We start from the raw sequence: 18,184 nt of genomic DNA, 5'->3' as shown, positions 1-18,184 counted from the left end.
AGCATAATCTTTATGAAAAGGTTGTTGGGAAATCGTATTGTAGCATATCCTTTCTTGTCTCCTCATCTGATACATTTTCCTCCTCTTCGCCCTTATTAATTACAGTCTTATCATTCGCTTTATCCCCTCTTGTTATTCCCTCCACCTTTTTTAGGTTTTGGCCTCTTTCCTTTGATTGATCATAAACACCACCGCTACTTTCTTCTCTACCTTTTTTACTGAATATTCCCAAACCGTGATCGTAATCATAAATTAACTGGGAAAGTCGCCTTTTTACAGACTCAAGTGACTTCTTCTCTACATATAACGAAGTCCCCATCTTTTGGTTATGGCCTTGACTATTTAAATGACGAATCCAAGAGTGTGAATCGTTAAAACCGAACTTACAAACCTCACACCAATACCCAGAGATGCTCTTTCTCACATCCTCACCGTTTGTATGACTTTTCAATACTCCAACATTCTTTGAGATGTCTAAATACATTTCCCTCCTCTTTGCACTCTCCTCAAAGAGATTCTTCTTTATATCAACCTTTTTTTCATGGCTCACATTCTCAAGATTTCTGATTTGATCTCTTTCCTCTTTACTCTTGCTATAAAACTCCTTATCCCAAACTTTTCTTCCCAAACTATTGACACCACTCATTTTCGTTATTTTTTCCTGCAATTTAATAGTATTAATTTACCTTTTTTCAGACCAATCATAAAAAAAAATCTGAAGAAAGAAAGAAATCAAGCGTAAATTCGATTATCAGACTTGTATCTTAATCACCATCCTTATTTTCTCATGTTATATTTATTTATTTTCCCCCTTTCTTCTGATATACATTCTGTATTTAATGCTCCACATTTATTAATAAAGTGGTGTGGCGCCAAATTCGGAAACAAAAAATAAATACCTTTTCTTTTGCATGCATGTTTGCATACTTACGTGTAAGCATGTAATATAAATGATATTAGTAATAATTGATTTTTTTTGGAAGTTCCAATACCGAAATTTAATTATTTTTAAAAGTTACAGATTTAATAGGAGTTGAATGAATAATATTCATTGGATAAACAATGAGTGTGGATGCAGGAACCATTTGGATATATTGCACAAGGCTTATTGCCCAACTTAAGTGAGCATACATGGCAAATCATATCTTGGGTAATTGTAACATGATTAGAGCGGGCATTTGACCACTTTTCGTAGAGACGAAGAAAAGAAATTGCAGATAAATTAGTTGAAATCGCTTTGCTTGTTTGATTGTGAATTGATGATGCTAAACTATTCTTCAAGAAATTTATCATCTTTAGTAAAGGCCACTCTCCTGGAATAATTTGAAGAATATTCCCAATAGAAATATCAGGATGAAATGAATACTTGTTCAAAATATTAATTGTTGAATTCAAAAATTTTTCAGCCTTACAAGGAGAATCTTCTCTGGAAGACCTCCAAGAGTCTATCAAGATTCTAACCAAAGCTATCAGCTCTCCGTTAGAATCCACAATGTTGTGAGTATAAATTTTCTGTGAAGTCTTCTCTACACCCAATGATATCAATTTATTCACCAACTTTTCGTAATTACTTTGTTCGTTAAAGTCCTTGCTTTTAGTATGCTCATCTGAAATAAGTGATAATTCATTCTGGGAAATGCCCAGGATTTCAAGCCAGGAATTCATTTCTAGGTCGCCTGAGCGATGCTGTTCTAGGGGACTTGAGATATTTGAATATTCTTCTATGAAATTCCTCCAAAGTTTAAACTCCGTAAAAAGCTTAATTTTGCGATACTTTTGCTTGTTATTTTTATTTAGAGTGCTTTCCTGATCATCTGGAAAAGATACCTGAAACCCCGGTTTTTCCATTATAATACCTTTCATACTTATATTTTCAGACTGAAGAGCATATATGTTGTGAAAAATCCACGCTAAAGTGTAGATCTCTGCCAATTCAATGTTCTCTAAAACACTAATTATATAATTCAATGCCTGAGTATGTCTGTTGCTTCTGAATAAAATGATTATATACTCAATAATAATATGGTCATGAACTTTATATTTAAAAGTATCGTCAAAATATACGTGTTTTACCAGAATCTCTGTGTCAAAATTCTCAATATCCTCAAGCATAATAGCCAACTTAGAGGGTTGAAAGTTTTCATTGAAAAGATTTGTATAGCTTGAGTTTGCTTCATCTGAGGGCTTTATACCAGTTTCATTTTTTGTTGAAATATCATTAATGTAAATCTCAATCAAATGAATTTTATGTTTTAATTCGATGTTTTCTCCTTGAGTTGCTATTATCTTTTCCAAGTAAGATCTAGTTAGATGATTTGAAGCTATTGCTGGTAGTAGATTAAATAATCCAAGTATCTCATCTATTGTTAAAGGAAACTTATCAACAGGCTTTAAAGTAAATAAATGATCTATTGGACAGATTTCAAATTTGTCTAGAATAAATCTTGAATAACGCTTTAGTAAATTGGCTTGAATGTGTATAGGAGTAATCTCTGATTTACATAAATTTAACAAAACTTGGTATATTATCAAATAAATATTAATATAATTCGAATTCTTGCCCGTGTAAGTTTCCAAGGTACTCCTATCTGAAGAATTAACCACATTCTCTAAGATCTCTAAAGATCTTAAGTATGATGAATTGTAAGCCAATAGAATAGCTAATAAATCATATCTCCCATGATTTAAAAGAAACTCTTCATACTCATCAACATTAAATTCCGTTAACACATTCCCAATAACTCTTTTGATTATTAACTCTTCTTCCTCGATCTCTTTTATTTCCATTTGATCTGTTTTTTGAAAACAAGCATAGTCACTTATTGCTTCAGTATCTTTTGTCTCAGATTCTATATCAAGTAAATTTAAAATGATTCTATTGCTTAAAGAAATATCATGGCTTCTTTTGTACTTGCTATTAAACTCATTAATTATTAACTTAATGATAGCGATATCCATAATTTTTCCAGTAGAATAGCCCATCTGTTTTTCATCTTGTTCTCCAAACTTACAAAAAATGTCTTTTGAGTCCTCAGTATTTGGCATATATCTTTCTCTCTCATGCAATAGAAACATTTTAAGTGATCTATTGGCCAAATAAATATACTCATCAATTTTTTCCAGATCTCCTTCTATGTCTATCTGCAAGTTACTATTAAAATCAGGCTTGTTCAACAGCAAGTTCTGAATAAATAAATCAATACTTGGAGGAAGTTTATTATGAGTTTTCTTTATCAATAGTGAGTTAAGCAAGGATTCGTGAAACTTGACATCTGGTGTTAAATCTTCAGAAAGATTTCTTTTTGAATTAGTCCATGGTAATTTTGCATATTCATACGAATCTACCAAAGAATCTTTTGAATACTTGTGATCCCATTCTAATGGAATTAAGTCCTTCCAAAATAATATAATTAGAACCCTTGGATCAATATGAGCTTGTTTGAAAGATTGAAAAGCCTTTTCAAATTGTAAATTCTTGAATTCGTACCATCCAACTAGGCACTGAGTTTTATATAGTAAACTCTTAAATAACAAATCATTGCTATTGCAGTAAGTTTTCAATAGATTAAATGCCTGCTTTCCCTGGCTCCTATTAACCAGCTCAAAAATTGATTCCTCAATTGGAATAGGAGTTAAAGCATATATTCTTGTTTTGGTTGAAACAACGACCATAGGCCCTAAAGGGGCTTTCATGACCGATGAAGAACCAAAAAATATTCCTTCGCAAGTCCCTCCTGTAGAGATGCAAGTAATTTCATCATCCAGTTGCAATGTTTGGACATTGTTGTGATTATTATTTAAAAATCCTCTATTACTTCCTAAGTTTGATGTTGCTTCATTTCTAGATTGAAAGTTTGATACATTAGTACCTGCCTTATTTTCTTTAACCAAGGAATTAGCCTCATAATTTGCCAATGAATAGATTTGAATAATCCCACTCTTTGTTCCTCCAAGAAGATAAGGAGATGATAGCACTACTCCCGTAAGACCTTCAGATGGCCACTGTATCATTGATTTTGGAGATGGTTCTAAAGTTTCAAAACTAAAAAATGCTCCCAGATTATCCTGACAAGTCAACATAAACTCTTGTTCTGGTAGTATTATTATTTGAGGTTGAAAATTGTTTCCTAACTGGTCTAAATTTAATATATCACTTATGCTTTGATCGTCAATATTCATAATAAAATAAGTACCTGCAATAACAAAACAAACCCAATTGTTACACCATTCAATATTACTTATACTTTCTGTAAACGAAGCGAGCCTACTTGGAATCTGAATTTCATCAACTTTAATAAACTCTATACTGGCCAAATAATCATCCTTGTATCCTCTTTCGCCTATTGCTGGTGCTTCAAGTAAATGATCAGCATTATTATCATTTTTATGGCCACCGTTATTTGATTGGGAACTGTTTGTGGAAAATCCAAACCAAGAATTCACTCCAGAAGTGTAGCTTTTCCCAATATCTACATCCTTTTTTGTGGAATCTTTTGCATCTCTATTGAGTGAAGATCGGCGTTCAAGACTTGATCTCCTCCTATTACTAATATTAGAATTAGCAGTCATTTCCTCATCATCTTCCAGAATATCCTGTATATCTAATAAATCACCCAAAAGGCATGTATTATAAAAGATGATCTTTTTCTTTGTAGCAATACAAAATTTGGTTTGAAAAGTATTAATATTAAAACTGTCTTTCCAAACAGAGACCGAAGAAACTCCTTTACAGAGTAATTTGACTTTTCCTCTTAATCTGAAATCCAAATATAGTAAGTTTCCATCGCATATACATAAAATCACACCCCCAATATGTACTCTGCTTTCCATATCATCATTAACAACAGTATCATAGGATATGATAGGAAATATTTTATCTATTCTTTTACACTTTTGAGAAATATTTTTAATTCGAATAGATCTTTCTTTTCCTGTCATTCTCTCTTTATTCAAGTTGAATCCCAATACATCATTTCCACTATTCTTGTGAATTCCATTATAATCTTCATACTTGTAAAGTAATATATCTCCAAAGTTGGTTCCTGCATATATATACCCAATAACTGGTACATAGCACAACGAAGTTATTATTACATTAGGATTTTCGCTAAATTCGGAGGTTATTTGAACCACATCAAACCTCCTCATTCAATAAATATTTAGTCTATATTAACATCAAATACTTAACTTATGTGTAATATATAAAATTTAAGAGATTAGAAATAACAATAATGATATTAATAATATTATTATTATTCTAATTTAGTTTGTCAATTTGCTTTCAACTTTATTCACAAACAATTTTTCTACACCCCTCAGTTTTTTCCAATACCGGTGTTATTATCATTACAAAAGTGCATGCCGCAGGCGCCAATGTCATGCAATTTATTTATGTGTATAATTTAAATTTGCACCAATTGAAATTAATGTGATATTTTTTATGAAAATTTTGCATTTCTGGGTTTCTCAAAATACAACGACCAAATTTTATGTTATTTTATCTAAAAACACTTAATTTTTTCCGCAATATTTTTTTCTTTCGTCTTTTCAAAATTTTTCTGATTTGGTGTAAACTAAGAGAAAAAGGGTGCATTTAGTTTTCATACAAATATATTTAAAAAAAATTTCTTTTAAAATCAAAAAATAGTTGATATAGTTAACTTAAATTTTTCGACTAGTAATATCGCATTTTATTGAATTGACTAAATTTTAATACTTATTTTATTGCACAGCTTAATACAAAAAAAAAAAATTATTAAATAATACTGCACATGCTTTTACTCAAACATTGGACTTAAAAAAAATAAATTACATGAAATGAAAAGAATTTATGAGCCCGAGTATATTAAGATACTTCGAAAAAGTCAATTTCGTGGCAAAGACCAACTTATAAATTTTGACAGAAATAAGAGTTTTTATAGTAAAGGAATCACTGATGTTGCTTTCGAAAAGATAGACAAAGCCTTCATTGTAAGTTTAAAAATGGAAAATTCTGTTTTGTATTCAATTTTAATATTCCCATTTCCTTACCAACCTTTAGGTAATAAATGAATTTATCGACAAAATATATAATAAGCTAGAAATGATAAGCATTGATAACAAGAAAAAGGTTAATCTGAACGTTGGAGAAATACATACTATCCAAATATACCCAAAAGAACCAATTAACAATTACTCAGACATTAAAAAAGAAAATTATTCAAATTCAACTCAAATAAACTTCCAAAATTTTGATTTATTGAATGATAAGCTTGCTTCTTTATTATTTAACAAAGTTAATTCCTCAAACAAACACTATCAATACTCGTTTCAAAAAAAAAATTATGGCCTCACACATAATGAAACCATTCAATTCAAAAAGTCAATTACTAATTTAATCAACCAAATAAACAGAGATTTCTCCTACTAATTCAATTTTATACATGCATGCATTCATGCAAACATTATATCAAAATTTTTAATCGCAAGTATTTTTTTTAAGTGGATAATATACCGGTATACCAAAATATAATTACCACGTAATTATTACGTAATGTTAAATCGGCAAAGTTTGGTAGAAATATCCTTTTCTATCAATGAAAAAAACCTATGTCTTTATTTTCTATGTTAAATTTACTTAATTTCATTTAAATACTTTGGTGTAAAGATAGTAAAAAATTAAAAACTAGATCAATCGATTAGTCAGAAATAACAACCAATTGGATAATAATTGGATAATTAATTAGTAAATAATATATATAATAGGATAAAGAATCTAATTGATAGATGAAAACAATAGATATAGTGTCATAATTCAATATTAATCGTTATATCTTAGATAAATCAATTCTTCTCTTCTTATTATCTACGGTATTTTCACAAAAGCTTCCATTTATCTCAACTGTATTAATAACTTTAACAGGTTCAGTCTCGGGAAGCTGAGCTTTATTGAAGGTATTTTCTTTCTTTATTTCTTCCAATTTGGGAATAGCTGTAATAGGTTTTTGGTCTTCTTGGTTCACTGCCAATTTACGATTAATATCATCTAAAGTTAATTGTAAATCTTCCAATGTCAGTTTATAAGCTTCAATTTGTTTAGGATCTGTAGGAGCAGACATTCCGTTTTTCCCTTCTAAGTGATTTTTAACTAAATTTAAAGCTCTCTCAAACAAAACTTTCGAATCTTTAATTTTACCTGAAAACAATGTGCTTTGAGCCAAACATATTAATGAAGGTTCGATTGTATCTTCTGGTAGCTTGAATGTCTCTAAGATAAATAGGGAATTTTTGTATTCAATTGAAGCTTCGTAATACTTTTCTGCCAACTGTAAAATGTCACCTAACCTAATAAAAACAAATGATAAATCTGTGATATCTTTATCTGGTATCCTTGATCTCTCCTCAGAATCACAAGTGCAAACTTCCTTCAGAAGCTCCTCAAACTTTCCATCGTTCAACTCACTAGATGTGAACAAACTCTTCATATATTCTGGAACTATTCCTTGGCAATATCTATCATAGTCCCCTTTCTTTTTTAGGTAAATCAACTTAATATAAGCTAGCTTTGCAGCCTCAAAATTCTCCCACGCCACCTCTTCATCTGTAGCTTCAGCCATGCTGCTATTTGCCATACCCATCACAGTTGACTCTATTAACATTTGCTCTGAAGATTTAAGAGTTTGTGAAGATGATGATGATGATGAAGAGGAAGAAGAGGAAGAAGAGGAAGAAGAGGAAGAAGAGGAAGAAGAGGAAGAAGAGGAAGAAGAGGAAGAAGAGGAAGAAGACGATAATGGGTTCATTAAATCCTGCTGTTCACTTTTTTTGGAAAAAAAGAAATTAGTAGAATTCTCTTCTTTTTCCAAAAGTACATCTGCATAAATCAAATAATACTCAGAGAGTCTCGGGTCTATTCCACTCTCTTCCGTAATATTTAAAAGATTCATTTTGTTCGTCATGGCCCAGTATAACTTTACAATAGCTTCGTCAAATTTCTTCTCTTTTCTTAGCTTTCTACCCTCATCTAACAAAAATTCGGGATCTAAATTGGCGTTCAACTCATCCTCATCTTCCTCATAATGTTCCTCCTCCTCCCCACATTCCTCAACCTCAGATATCTGATTCATATAAGCTTCTCTTTCACTGAAAGTTACCCCCACCTGTTCATCCTTTTTTTCATCAATCCTTTCATGGGCAGTATCATGTATATTAGATTGCATTTCTTCAGAGATTCTCATCTATTTAATACAATAAAATAACAAATATCTCCTTATACTATTATCTTACTTTGCCCCCCCCCACCTTATTCTTCTTTCCTTTTAATTTCCCCTAATCAAATTCTTTGTACTTGATCTCATACAAAATGATACAAATAGCATGTGGCGCCGAAATGTGGTCAATTTACCCGCCTAATTTGTACAGAACAATAAATGCAAGGCAATTGATTAAAAAAGTCAAAATTTGAAATATTTAAGGGTCTTCTGTGATGGTAAAAAAACTTTTCAAATTTAGAAATAGTCTAAAAATTTAAATATAAATATGGAGAATCATTTTATTCAGGCAAACGAACAAAACAATGAATTTGAAAAGTATTGCAGGTTTATTAGAGATAACATTATTGGAGAGCTTTCTCCAATAAAAACTCCATTTGGTGTTAGAAATATAGTATATTCTGATTGGACTGCATCAGGGAGAAGTCTGAAGTTTATAGAAGATTCATTAAAAAAAGATGTAGCTCCATATTATGGCAATACTCATAGCATTGCATCGAATAATGCAAGGCAAAGTACTTGGTTTATTCATGAAGCAAGAGAATCTGTGAGACAGTTTGTTGGGGGAAATCCAGATGATGCTATTATATTTGCAGGAAATGGTTCAACAGGTGCGGTAGCTAAGTTTCTAAAAATGGTTGATGCATCTTACTGGATTAGTATTATAAAAAAGTTTAGATCTGGTTATATGAATCAGAATTCGTTTAAAGATATATCTGTTAATGTTATTCAGGATAGATGGAAATCATTTAAATGTGTCAGTTGTGGTACTCAATACGATACTGAGGCTGCATTTAGAAGGCATTACAATAAGATTCACAGAGAAAAAGATTACAGTGGTAGTGAAAAAACCAAATCTGATTTTACAGAAGATGAAGAAAATATTGAGGATTATAGAATCATTTTCATGGTTGATCCTTCATCGCATCATTCCTTATTCTTACCTTTTATTGAATATACTAAAAGATATACTGAAGGAGTTAAAGCTTCTCATTCTGGTTTAAAGTACAGACTGTTTTTTAGCTTAGTATATTTAAAGTTAAACAAAAGAGGAGAGATTGATATTCCAAATTTAGAAGACAGATTAATTCAGCTAAAAAATGAGAAAGTTTTAAATATTCCATTATTGTTAATTTCTGCTGGATCCAATGTATCTGGAAGGCTTAATGATTATTCAAAAATCTCAACAATTTCGCACCAGTATGGAGGAATTACTATGGTAGACTTTGCTGCAACTTCTCCTCATGTTAGACCAAATATGTCTCCTCCTTTAAATCCTCAAGGATATCTAGATGTTGGTGTATTTTCTTCTCACAAACTTTTGGGAGGTCCATCCACCCCAGGGGTCTTAATTATTAAGAGGGATTTACTATTAACTGAAAAACCATCTGATCCCGGAGGGAATAGTGTCTTTTTTGTGTCTATGGATGACCATGAATATATATTAAATAAGGAAGAAAGGGAGGAATCTGGGACTTTGGATATTCTTGGCATTTCACGTCTAGGAATGGTCATGAAACTGGACATGAAAATCCCACAATACCTTAAACAATCTAAAGAAAAACTATTATTTGAAAAGGTTATTTCAGAATGGAATAAGTTCAATTCAATAAATGAATCAAAAATTGAGATTTTGGGATTTGATGAATTAATAATTGAAAATCAGGAGCTTAACAAAGAACATTATTTATTAACTCTTCCAATTATTTCATTTTTAATTAAACCATTTAATTTTGAAAATGACAGAGTGAAATTGGGCTTTCTATCTCAAAATAATCCAAAAATTATCAATACTTTAGACAATGAAGGAAAAGACCATTACCTTCACTATAACTTTGTCTGCTCATTACTGAATGACTTATTTGGTATACAGTCCAGAGGAGGATGTTCCTGTGCAGGTCCATATTCTCAAAGGCTATTGGGATATGATCAAGAAAAAACTAAACAATTATATACAGATTTAGTAATCAGAGGTATAGAATCGGTAAGACCAGGATTTTCTAGAATTTCATTGCATTGGTCTGACAGTATAGAGATTGTGGATTACATCATAAAATCAGTTATTTGGATTGCAAACCATGGATGGAAATTTCTTCCTTTATATATTTTTGAAGAATCGCTTGGGACCTGGAGACATAGATCAGAGTGGAAATCTCTAGACAAAATACATAGGAGGTGGCTAGGAGACTCTGTTGGGAAATTCTGTTTCGATAAGTTTAAAGACTTAGATTCTCAAAATTCAGTCGATTTTGAACCTTATTTGCCCTCCATGAAAGAATATAATTTTGAAAGAAATTTTGAAATGGCTAATGAAATTCTTAGAAATTTAGAAGAGATTATTCTAAATTCTAAGAACTACGCAAACTCAGCTTATGAAAAAGATTCCAAACTTGATCCTATCCTTAAAGAAATCATTTACCAAAATAACCAACATTTTAGTAATTCTATCAATTCCAGTGATTTGTCAAATATTAATGATTTTGAACTTCTTTCAGAATCGAATCTAAGATGGTTCATCACTCCAAAATATATCCAAAATATTATTCACATATTAAATAATACTAATAATCATATTGCCAATGATAATAATAATTTTTCTATGCCGGCATTGTCCACATCAAATTACATGCATGCAAATTCTGACTCTATTAAATGTGCCGCCGTAGATGAAAAGTTAAATATTACAAGACAAGAGAAAAATAAAGAAGAAAAAGTAGAGCCTAAGATGCAAAACTGTAATAAAAGTAAGATTTTGAAGAACATTGGACTATTTCCAAATCCAACTGAATTTGGAGTAATAAGAAAGCAGGTTGGGCGAGCGATAAAGAAATTTGATATGATACAAGAAGGAGATAAAATTTTAATAGCAGTATCAGGAGGAAAAGATTCTTTGACAATGCTTCACGTTTTGTTATTCTTACAGAAAGTTGCTCCAGTGAGATTTGAGATTTCTGTAGCAACTGTAGATCCTCAGACAAGTGAGATGGATGCCTCAAAATTAATACCTTATATGGAATCTATAGGAGTAAAATACCACTTTATATCGTACCCAATTGTAGATATTGCCGCCAATGTTAAGCAGAAACAGAAGAAACTCTCCTACTGTGCTTTCTGTTCCAGAATGAAGAGAGGACTTTTATATTCTTGTATGAAGGAAAATGGATACAACGTACTTTCTCTAGGACAGCATGTGGATGATATTTGTGAGAGTTTTTTGCTTTCCATAATGAATAATGGAAAACTAAATACAATGAAGGCAAATTATTTTGTTCCTGAGTATAATATCCGAGTAATTAGGCCAATGATTTATTGTAGAGAAAAGGATCTCGCAAACTTTGCTATGAAAACTCAACTTCCAATAATTACTGAAAACTGCCCAGCATGTTTCTCTCAGCCTAAAGAAAGAAGACATGTAAAACAGCTACTCAGCCAAGAAGAATCCCACAACCCTACAATCTATTCTTCAATTATGAATGCTTTATATCCTTTGATTTCAATTAATCATACCAATTCTTCTGTAAAAGAGGAAGACTTTATAGTTAACAATGATGATTTTAAAGTCATTTCAAAGCTTGATGAAGATATTTCTGGTGAATTATTACTTACATCTTGTTCTAGGTAGTTAGTTATTAACTTTTTTTAATCCTTAATTAAATTATTTTATCAAATTAGTTTCTTCCCTCCTACCCCTAAATACTTTTATTCTTTACCCTTTTCAATCTAAAAGAAAGATTTGGGAATGCAAACTTTTATTAATTCACGTATATATGCATGCATGCATGCATGCAAAAAAGGTACCGAGTAATAAATATAAAAAAAAAATTAATTAGTAAGGAAAGAGCTATGAATAAAACTAACAAAAGAATAAAAAGTAACAAGAAGAAGCCACTCTGAAATAAAGTTTTTAATTGCCAGAGCGTATTGGATTATGTTATTCATGGCAACAAAATAGTCCACTTTTTGAGTACTATTACACCCAAGAATAATTTTACACAATGTCTTTTTCTCAACTTTATTTGAGCCAGTAGGAACAATTAAAAGACGGAAATAGTTGTAAAAGTAAATTTGTGAAATCAAAATTTGGTATATAAAAAATGAAATGATTCCAGAAATAGAATTGATTTTAACTGGTAAAAACTGAAACGAAAAGGAATCTGGAACAAAATTGTGAGTTAAAAATAACAATACTCCCAATATACATGATCCGATCTTTCTTAACCTATCAGACTCTCCTTGGTTCCAATATTCTATATAAGAAACCAGTCTAAAGTCTGAACAAAAATCTTTTTCCTCAGTCTCTTCATAAATTTTCCCCTGAGAAAAAGCAGGAAATGTACTGCTTGTGCTTACTCTACTTGTATTAAACCCATCACTAATACTATCATTGTCTTTATTATAATCCAAATCATTATCATTTTTGATAAGTTTTGCTTTAGAAAATTCTCCAGATTCGTCATCTGGTATAGACTCAAAGCTCTCGTTATTTGTAGATTCCTCATAATTCGGATAAATCAGCTTCAGCCTGGCACTGCTCCTTTCAAGCAACCTCCTTTTCCTAATCTCTGCCTGTTTCCTAAGCTTCTCTACCTCATCATCCATTATCCCCTCTAAATTAATTTTAAGTATATTATTTTTAGCTGTATTTAACGCCAGTATAGAAATTAAACATGTGGCGCCAAATTACCACTAATATTATATACATTAAAGTTCAATTTATTATTAAACAAAATATAAAGTAGATGATAAAATCTATAAAATTACCTTAATAATAAATAATGAATCTTTAAAATATAAAAATAATTGAAGAAAGACCAAATAATTTACTTAGTCCCATGTTTTTGAATATTCTCAAGCTTACTCCCTTGGGAGGGGGTCCAGCTCCACTATTAAAGAATCAAATTGTGAGGCAGTGCTATAGCTTAATGTTTCTGAATATATTTATTGCTATCTGGAGCATCTCTTCAATATTATATAGCAAATTCACGAATGCGAATTTTGGATCCGAAATCTCAACCTACTTTTTCATTGTGTTTCTGATTGGAAGTGTTAATTCAATTTTCTTCTCAAAGCTTGGATCTCTAAGATATTGTAGTGATTTAGAGTGGTCTAACAGGCTTATTTTAATACTTATTATTAATCTTGTCCAATATGGAGCCATTCTATGGGGATGCTGGATTTCATACAAAGTATTTATGTCAAGATACCTTGCTGGTACCAAAATGTACTATTACTTTATATTTTCAAGATGGATGTATAATACTTTGTTTGGCATGACTGCTTTTTTTTCATTCTCCGTAATTTATACATCCTTTATCTATAGCAAACTTTTGGTTTCTCTTACCCATCAGAGGGTTTTGTAGATTTTTCCTTTGAATTAGTCCCCTATAGCTTTACCGCTTTTCCCACTAACCTTTTACTTTTTCAATTATATTCATATTCTATTCCTTTTAAAATCTGTGGATGATTAAGGATCTTATTAGAAAGATTAGGGATAATGGAAAGGAGAATCTTAATCAGAATACTCAGAAAAGTGTTTCCACTATTGAATCTAGTTCCAAAGAGTATATTAAACTTGGTACTATAAAGCCTAATATATATGGAGAAATCAGACCAATTTCCTCGCAATTCCCCACTATATACTGTATTCAAAGTAAGTAATCTACTTTTTTATCTTTTTCATTGTTACTTAATATTCATATTTTCACCCTTTTGTATAACACTACCTAATATTTAGATTGGATTACTTTAGAACAGGAAAAGATACTACTGGAAAACATTTCAAGATCTTCGTTCTTAAATGTCAAATTAAACGGGAGGCAAACTCAAGTATGGGGAGGGACGGTCTCCGAATCTGGAATTGTTAATCAAAAAGATCTACCAGAATGGTTAAAATCCATCTCCCAATCTTTTGTAGATTTTAATATATTCTCTAAAGAAACCACTCCAAACCACGTGCTAATAAACCAATATGAGCAATATAAGGGAATCCTTCCACATAAAGATGGCCCCCTTTATTTCCCAAAGGTTGCAATCATTTCATTAGAATCCGATACCCTGTTCGATTTTTGGAATCCCTCCCTTGATATCCAGGAAAACAAACTCCCCATATTCTCCCTAATTGTTCCTAGACTTAGTCTACTAGTTTTCCAAGATACATGTTACACTCAACTTCTACATGGAATTTCATCTAGGTAAGTTCTACAAACACTATTACTATTATGGACAATTATAATATCACATTTTAATCATTGATTATAGACACCAAGATCATCTAAAAAATTATAATATTATGAATCTAAATGACTTCCCTCAACTAGGCCCCGATTCAATTATAAAAAGGGGATTTAGGACAAGTTTAACCTTTAGGTTTGTGAAAACCTGCAGCTAATTACACCCAGTATTACACTAAACCTCATCATATTACACAAACAAACTAATTCGCTCCAGTCAAGTAAACTTTGTGTTCTAAATCTTTATATGACAGTTTTCACTATCCCCACAACATCACCCCCTCCCTTTTTGCCTTTGCTTCATTTTTTTTTACAAAAACTCGATATCGAACAGTGTTGGCGCCAAGTGTTGGCGCCACAAGCGGTAACTAATAATATTCAAAGGCAAATAATTGTAAAAACAGGATTTAAAAAGAAATAGTTCTTTTAAAGGAAACAAGAAATAAATAAATCTGGCAAATTCTTTTCATACTCCTGAATCTAGATAGAAGATTACGGTATTTAGAGAGTTTTACAGTACAAAAATTGGCGTCAGTTCCCAGCTTAATAGCATTTACAAATTATATTTTCTCCCGTGCACCTATTTTAAAATATATATATATATATATACATATATAAATATATGTATATAAACACTAAGCTGTATACTAATATTTAAATAGTCTTTTAAGCTCCCAAATGCAACAATTACAAAGTTATTAAGATAATTGGAACTACTACTATCGTTTATTTTTAGTAAAACAGATATTTGGGGAGTTTGGTGTAATAAAAGTATATTATACTTTGAAACTACTATTATCTATTCATGGATACATAATTAATTTGAAAAAAAAACCGCAATAATACTCATCCATAAAGAAAAGAGATAGTGAATATTGAATTTTGAGATGTCAAATATCCACAGACTTTCAGATTTACCTCCTCAAAGAGAAGTCAGAAGCCAGAGTGGCAGAAGCTTTAACAATGAGCCAGGACTTAGCCTGAGATTTATTGATCTGTTTTTTCCGGGAATTACCTGGAAACACAGTATTATTTGGATAAGTCTCGTTCAATTTATTGTATACGTGGCTACCTGTATAGTGGGGTCTTATGCATTATCTCCATACGTGTAAGTTTAAGACAAATTATTATGAAATCCTGAGTTATTATAACCTTTTTTACGATTTTTAGGACAACATTGATAAAGTTCCAAGCTAGTGTTCCCTCATTAGTCAAGGAGGGTCAAGTGTGGAGAATTCTTATAAGTCTTTTTTTGCATGCCTCAATATGGCACATCGTTTTCAATATAATCTTCCAGCTAAGACTTTCACTATCATGCGAAGCAAAATATGGAAGAATACTCAACTTTATGATTTACTTTGTTTCAGGGATGCTCGGAAATATTTTTTCTGCAGCAATTCGAAGTAGCTGCGTAGTGGCAGTGGGCGCTTCCACATCAGGATTTGGATTAATCGGAGCACAACTTGCAGAACTTATTTTATTTTGGCATACCCTGCAAAACAAAGAACAAGTAGTCATAAATATACTCCTTTTTGGAATTCTTATGATCTTGATTACTTGGGGTAACCCATCATCTGCTATTGACCATTGGGGACATATTGGAGGGTTTGTTTCTGGTACTTGTCTTGGAATTATATGCAACTATAGGTCAGATTTAAAACCAAAATGGTATCAAGCTGCTTTTGGAGTTTCTATCACTTTAATTTCATGCACTTTAATTGGCCCAATTATCAGAATATGGGCATTTGAGCTTACCCCATGTGTAGTTTTTCCAGAGAAACTTATGAATCCTTAAAGGGCTTCATCTTCCACTTTAAGTCTAACAGTATGGGATAGAATTAAGCAAATTTGTTTTTAACGTCCATACTTAAGTCCTCTTCCTCCTTACATTTTTTACTTCAATAAAATACTCCCTAATTGTAATTTTCTTATACTTATTCGAGTAATCATTCGCCTTTAGAATTAGTGTTGTTGAAGGGATCAAAGAAATCAACTTAGAATCTTGAAAACACATGTTATAACTTTAATTTATCTGTATTAGCTTTTCTTATTCTTATCTCAACCTCTGCATCCCATTCCACTCCCTATATTTATATTCGTTGGGAGTACAATTGGCCATTGTAATTGCAAACTCCTCTGGTGTTATCTTAGGGTCCTCTAAAAGCTTTCTTCTTCTTTTCTTAGACTCTTTATAATCTTCATCTGGAGTTACACCAACCAAACATGAAAGAAGACTAATTGCAATGATACCAAATGCAACAGCTAAAATTGTCAATATCCAAAAATAGCTATTTTGTTGGCCTGAAAAGTCTTGAGCACTTCTTAACTTAACACTCCTAGCAAAATTTTTTCTTGGATTCCTTGAAGAATCTGCAATTTCCATCATTCTATTCGTTGCTGCGTTAACATCTCCCCGCGTTTTAAAGTATCCAAATACTGCAAACGGAAGAAAATACGAAGGTCCTCCTGCCAAAGTTCCCAAAATACCTGTCTCAATAGCTCCAATTGAGCTTATAAACGTTGAATAAGTTGAACTCATTACCTATAATTTTTTGACTTTTTCTTGTAACTTATTGATTTAGTTTGTTTGTAGGCTTAACCACGTCTTAAAAGGCACTATTCTTCCACTCCAAATATTAATGGGGTTTTATAATTAATAATAACCAAATATAGTATTAGTAAAATATAGACGATAATGAAGAAGCTTTAATTGAAGAAAAAAATTGTAAAGTTATTATCGAAAAAATAAATTGATTCTCAGTCTTTTGTTGCATTAAAACCCTTTTCAAAGTTTTGTAATTCCGTCTCTTCCCACGCTAATATTAAGATCTTCAATTTTATATAAATATACATAAATTGCATGTTGGCGCCAAAACTTGCATGATAAATTGATTAAGATGGTAGAGGTTTAAGCAAAAAGAATTCTTATATATTATCCACAAGATATATGGCTTAATTTATTAATAGTGGGGTAATCAGTTTTGCAGGAGCTATTAATCTTTGTTCCCAATAATCCACAAAATAATTTATTGATGTCCTTGGTAGTAAAAATAAAAACATATGATTAAATATTTTCCATATTAAATAAGTACATATAAATGGGTTGGAATCTGAGAATAGTTCATTGTAAAAATAGATATGTAAGATTTCTGTTAACTTTTTTAATTTTTATTACCGTTATTTTTTGTAAACAAGTATTATGTGGGTCAAAAACACAATTGGAAGACCCTAGCGATTATAATATTGACTTCTTTAGGAAGACGGGTAAATACCCATCCAATGGTTATCTAGAATCAAATGGTATATATGGGACTCCTTTAATACTGAAATCGCAGGATTCAACATTATGGATAATACTTTTGGGGGTTTGTTTTGCTGCATTAATTTTTGGAATAGGGATTGCTATGATTGCAAACTTTGGCGGAGAAGTAAAGGTTAATGAAGATGGACTGGATAAAATGGAATCTAATGAATACTTCTATGATCCTCTTGAAAGCCCAGAAGAAGAGATTAAGCGCTTAAACAAGCTTCAAGGTAAATTAGTTGATTCTTTTAATTACCCAAACCCAAATAATTATAATTACCACCACCATCCTCAATTTTCGCAATTTGGGAATTATTATAACTCAAACCAACATTACTACTCAAGCAAAAACTTCAGATAGTTTGTATTAATTATTTCCGCATTGTTAAGAATATCTCATT

At 31.2% G+C, this 18,184-nt stretch overlaps 10 protein-coding genes across 10 annotated transcripts; 5 read left to right on the top strand and 5 right to left on the bottom strand.

Moving 5' to 3' along the window:
• Positions 1–10: 10 nt before the first annotated feature.
• On the bottom strand, positions 11–646 carry cubi_00919 (C2H2 zinc finger domain-containing protein; the record flags this gene model as incomplete). Its single annotated transcript, XM_029017931.1, has 1 exon — positions 11–646. The coding sequence occupies one exon, from the start codon at positions 644–646 to the stop codon at positions 11–13; it is 636 nt and encodes a 211-aa protein (XP_028872882.1).
• A 377-nt stretch (positions 647–1,023) lies between these two features.
• cubi_00918 (uncharacterized protein) lies at positions 1,024–5,148 on the bottom strand (the record flags this gene model as incomplete). The annotated part of the gene is made up of 1 exon (XM_029017930.1): positions 1,024–5,148. The coding sequence occupies one exon, from the start codon at positions 5,146–5,148 to the stop codon at positions 1,024–1,026; it is 4,125 nt and encodes a 1,374-aa protein (XP_028872881.1).
• Positions 5,149–5,817: 669 nt separating this feature from the next.
• cubi_00917 (uncharacterized protein) lies at positions 5,818–6,409 on the top strand (the record flags this gene model as incomplete). Its single annotated transcript, XM_029017929.1, has 2 exons — positions 5,818–5,970; positions 6,041–6,409. The coding sequence occupies 2 exons, from the start codon at positions 5,818–5,820 to the stop codon at positions 6,407–6,409; spliced, it is 522 nt and encodes a 173-aa protein (XP_028872880.1).
• A 397-nt stretch (positions 6,410–6,806) lies between these two features.
• cubi_00916 (uncharacterized protein) lies at positions 6,807–8,216 on the bottom strand (the record flags this gene model as incomplete). The annotated part of the gene is made up of 1 exon (XM_029017928.1): positions 6,807–8,216. One exon carries the CDS (start codon positions 8,214–8,216, stop codon positions 6,807–6,809), a length of 1,410 nt encoding a protein of 469 aa, XP_028872879.1.
• A 301-nt stretch (positions 8,217–8,517) lies between these two features.
• Positions 8,518–11,871, top strand: cubi_00915 (uncharacterized protein; the record flags this gene model as incomplete). Its single annotated transcript, XM_029017927.1, has 1 exon — positions 8,518–11,871. One exon carries the CDS (start codon positions 8,518–8,520, stop codon positions 11,869–11,871), a length of 3,354 nt encoding a protein of 1,117 aa, XP_028872878.1.
• A 200-nt stretch (positions 11,872–12,071) lies between these two features.
• Positions 12,072–12,848, bottom strand: cubi_00914 (uncharacterized protein; the record flags this gene model as incomplete). Its single annotated transcript, XM_029017926.1, has 1 exon — positions 12,072–12,848. One exon carries the CDS (start codon positions 12,846–12,848, stop codon positions 12,072–12,074), a length of 777 nt encoding a protein of 258 aa, XP_028872877.1.
• A 233-nt stretch (positions 12,849–13,081) lies between these two features.
• On the top strand, positions 13,082–14,637 carry cubi_00913 (uncharacterized protein; the record flags this gene model as incomplete). Its single annotated transcript, XM_029017925.1, has 4 exons — positions 13,082–13,543; positions 13,719–13,899; positions 13,984–14,440; positions 14,508–14,637. The coding sequence occupies 4 exons, from the start codon at positions 13,082–13,084 to the stop codon at positions 14,635–14,637; spliced, it is 1,230 nt and encodes a 409-aa protein (XP_028872876.1).
• A 729-nt stretch (positions 14,638–15,366) lies between these two features.
• Positions 15,367–16,274, top strand: cubi_00912 (rhomboid protease 3; the record flags this gene model as incomplete). Its single annotated transcript, XM_029017924.1, has 2 exons — positions 15,367–15,587; positions 15,650–16,274. 2 exons carry the CDS (start codon positions 15,367–15,369, stop codon positions 16,272–16,274), a joined length of 846 nt encoding a protein of 281 aa, XP_028872875.1.
• Positions 16,275–16,532: 258 nt separating this feature from the next.
• On the bottom strand, positions 16,533–17,018 carry cubi_00911 (uncharacterized protein; the record flags this gene model as incomplete). The annotated part of the gene is made up of 1 exon (XM_029017923.1): positions 16,533–17,018. One exon carries the CDS (start codon positions 17,016–17,018, stop codon positions 16,533–16,535), a length of 486 nt encoding a protein of 161 aa, XP_028872874.1.
• A 559-nt stretch (positions 17,019–17,577) lies between these two features.
• Positions 17,578–18,144, top strand: cubi_00910 (uncharacterized protein; the record flags this gene model as incomplete). The annotated part of the gene is made up of 1 exon (XM_029017922.1): positions 17,578–18,144. One exon carries the CDS (start codon positions 17,578–17,580, stop codon positions 18,142–18,144), a length of 567 nt encoding a protein of 188 aa, XP_028872873.1.
• Positions 18,145–18,184: the final 40 nt, after the last annotated feature.

This window comes from Cryptosporidium ubiquitum (assembly GCF_001865345.1).
Source record: "Cryptosporidium ubiquitum isolate 39726 chromosome Unknown contig_2, whole genome shotgun sequence".
Lineage (NCBI taxonomy): Eukaryota > Apicomplexa > Conoidasida > Eucoccidiorida > Cryptosporidiidae > Cryptosporidium > Cryptosporidium ubiquitum.
Note: the sequence above shows the minus strand (reverse complement) of the source record. Positions and strands in the feature narration are given on the sequence as shown.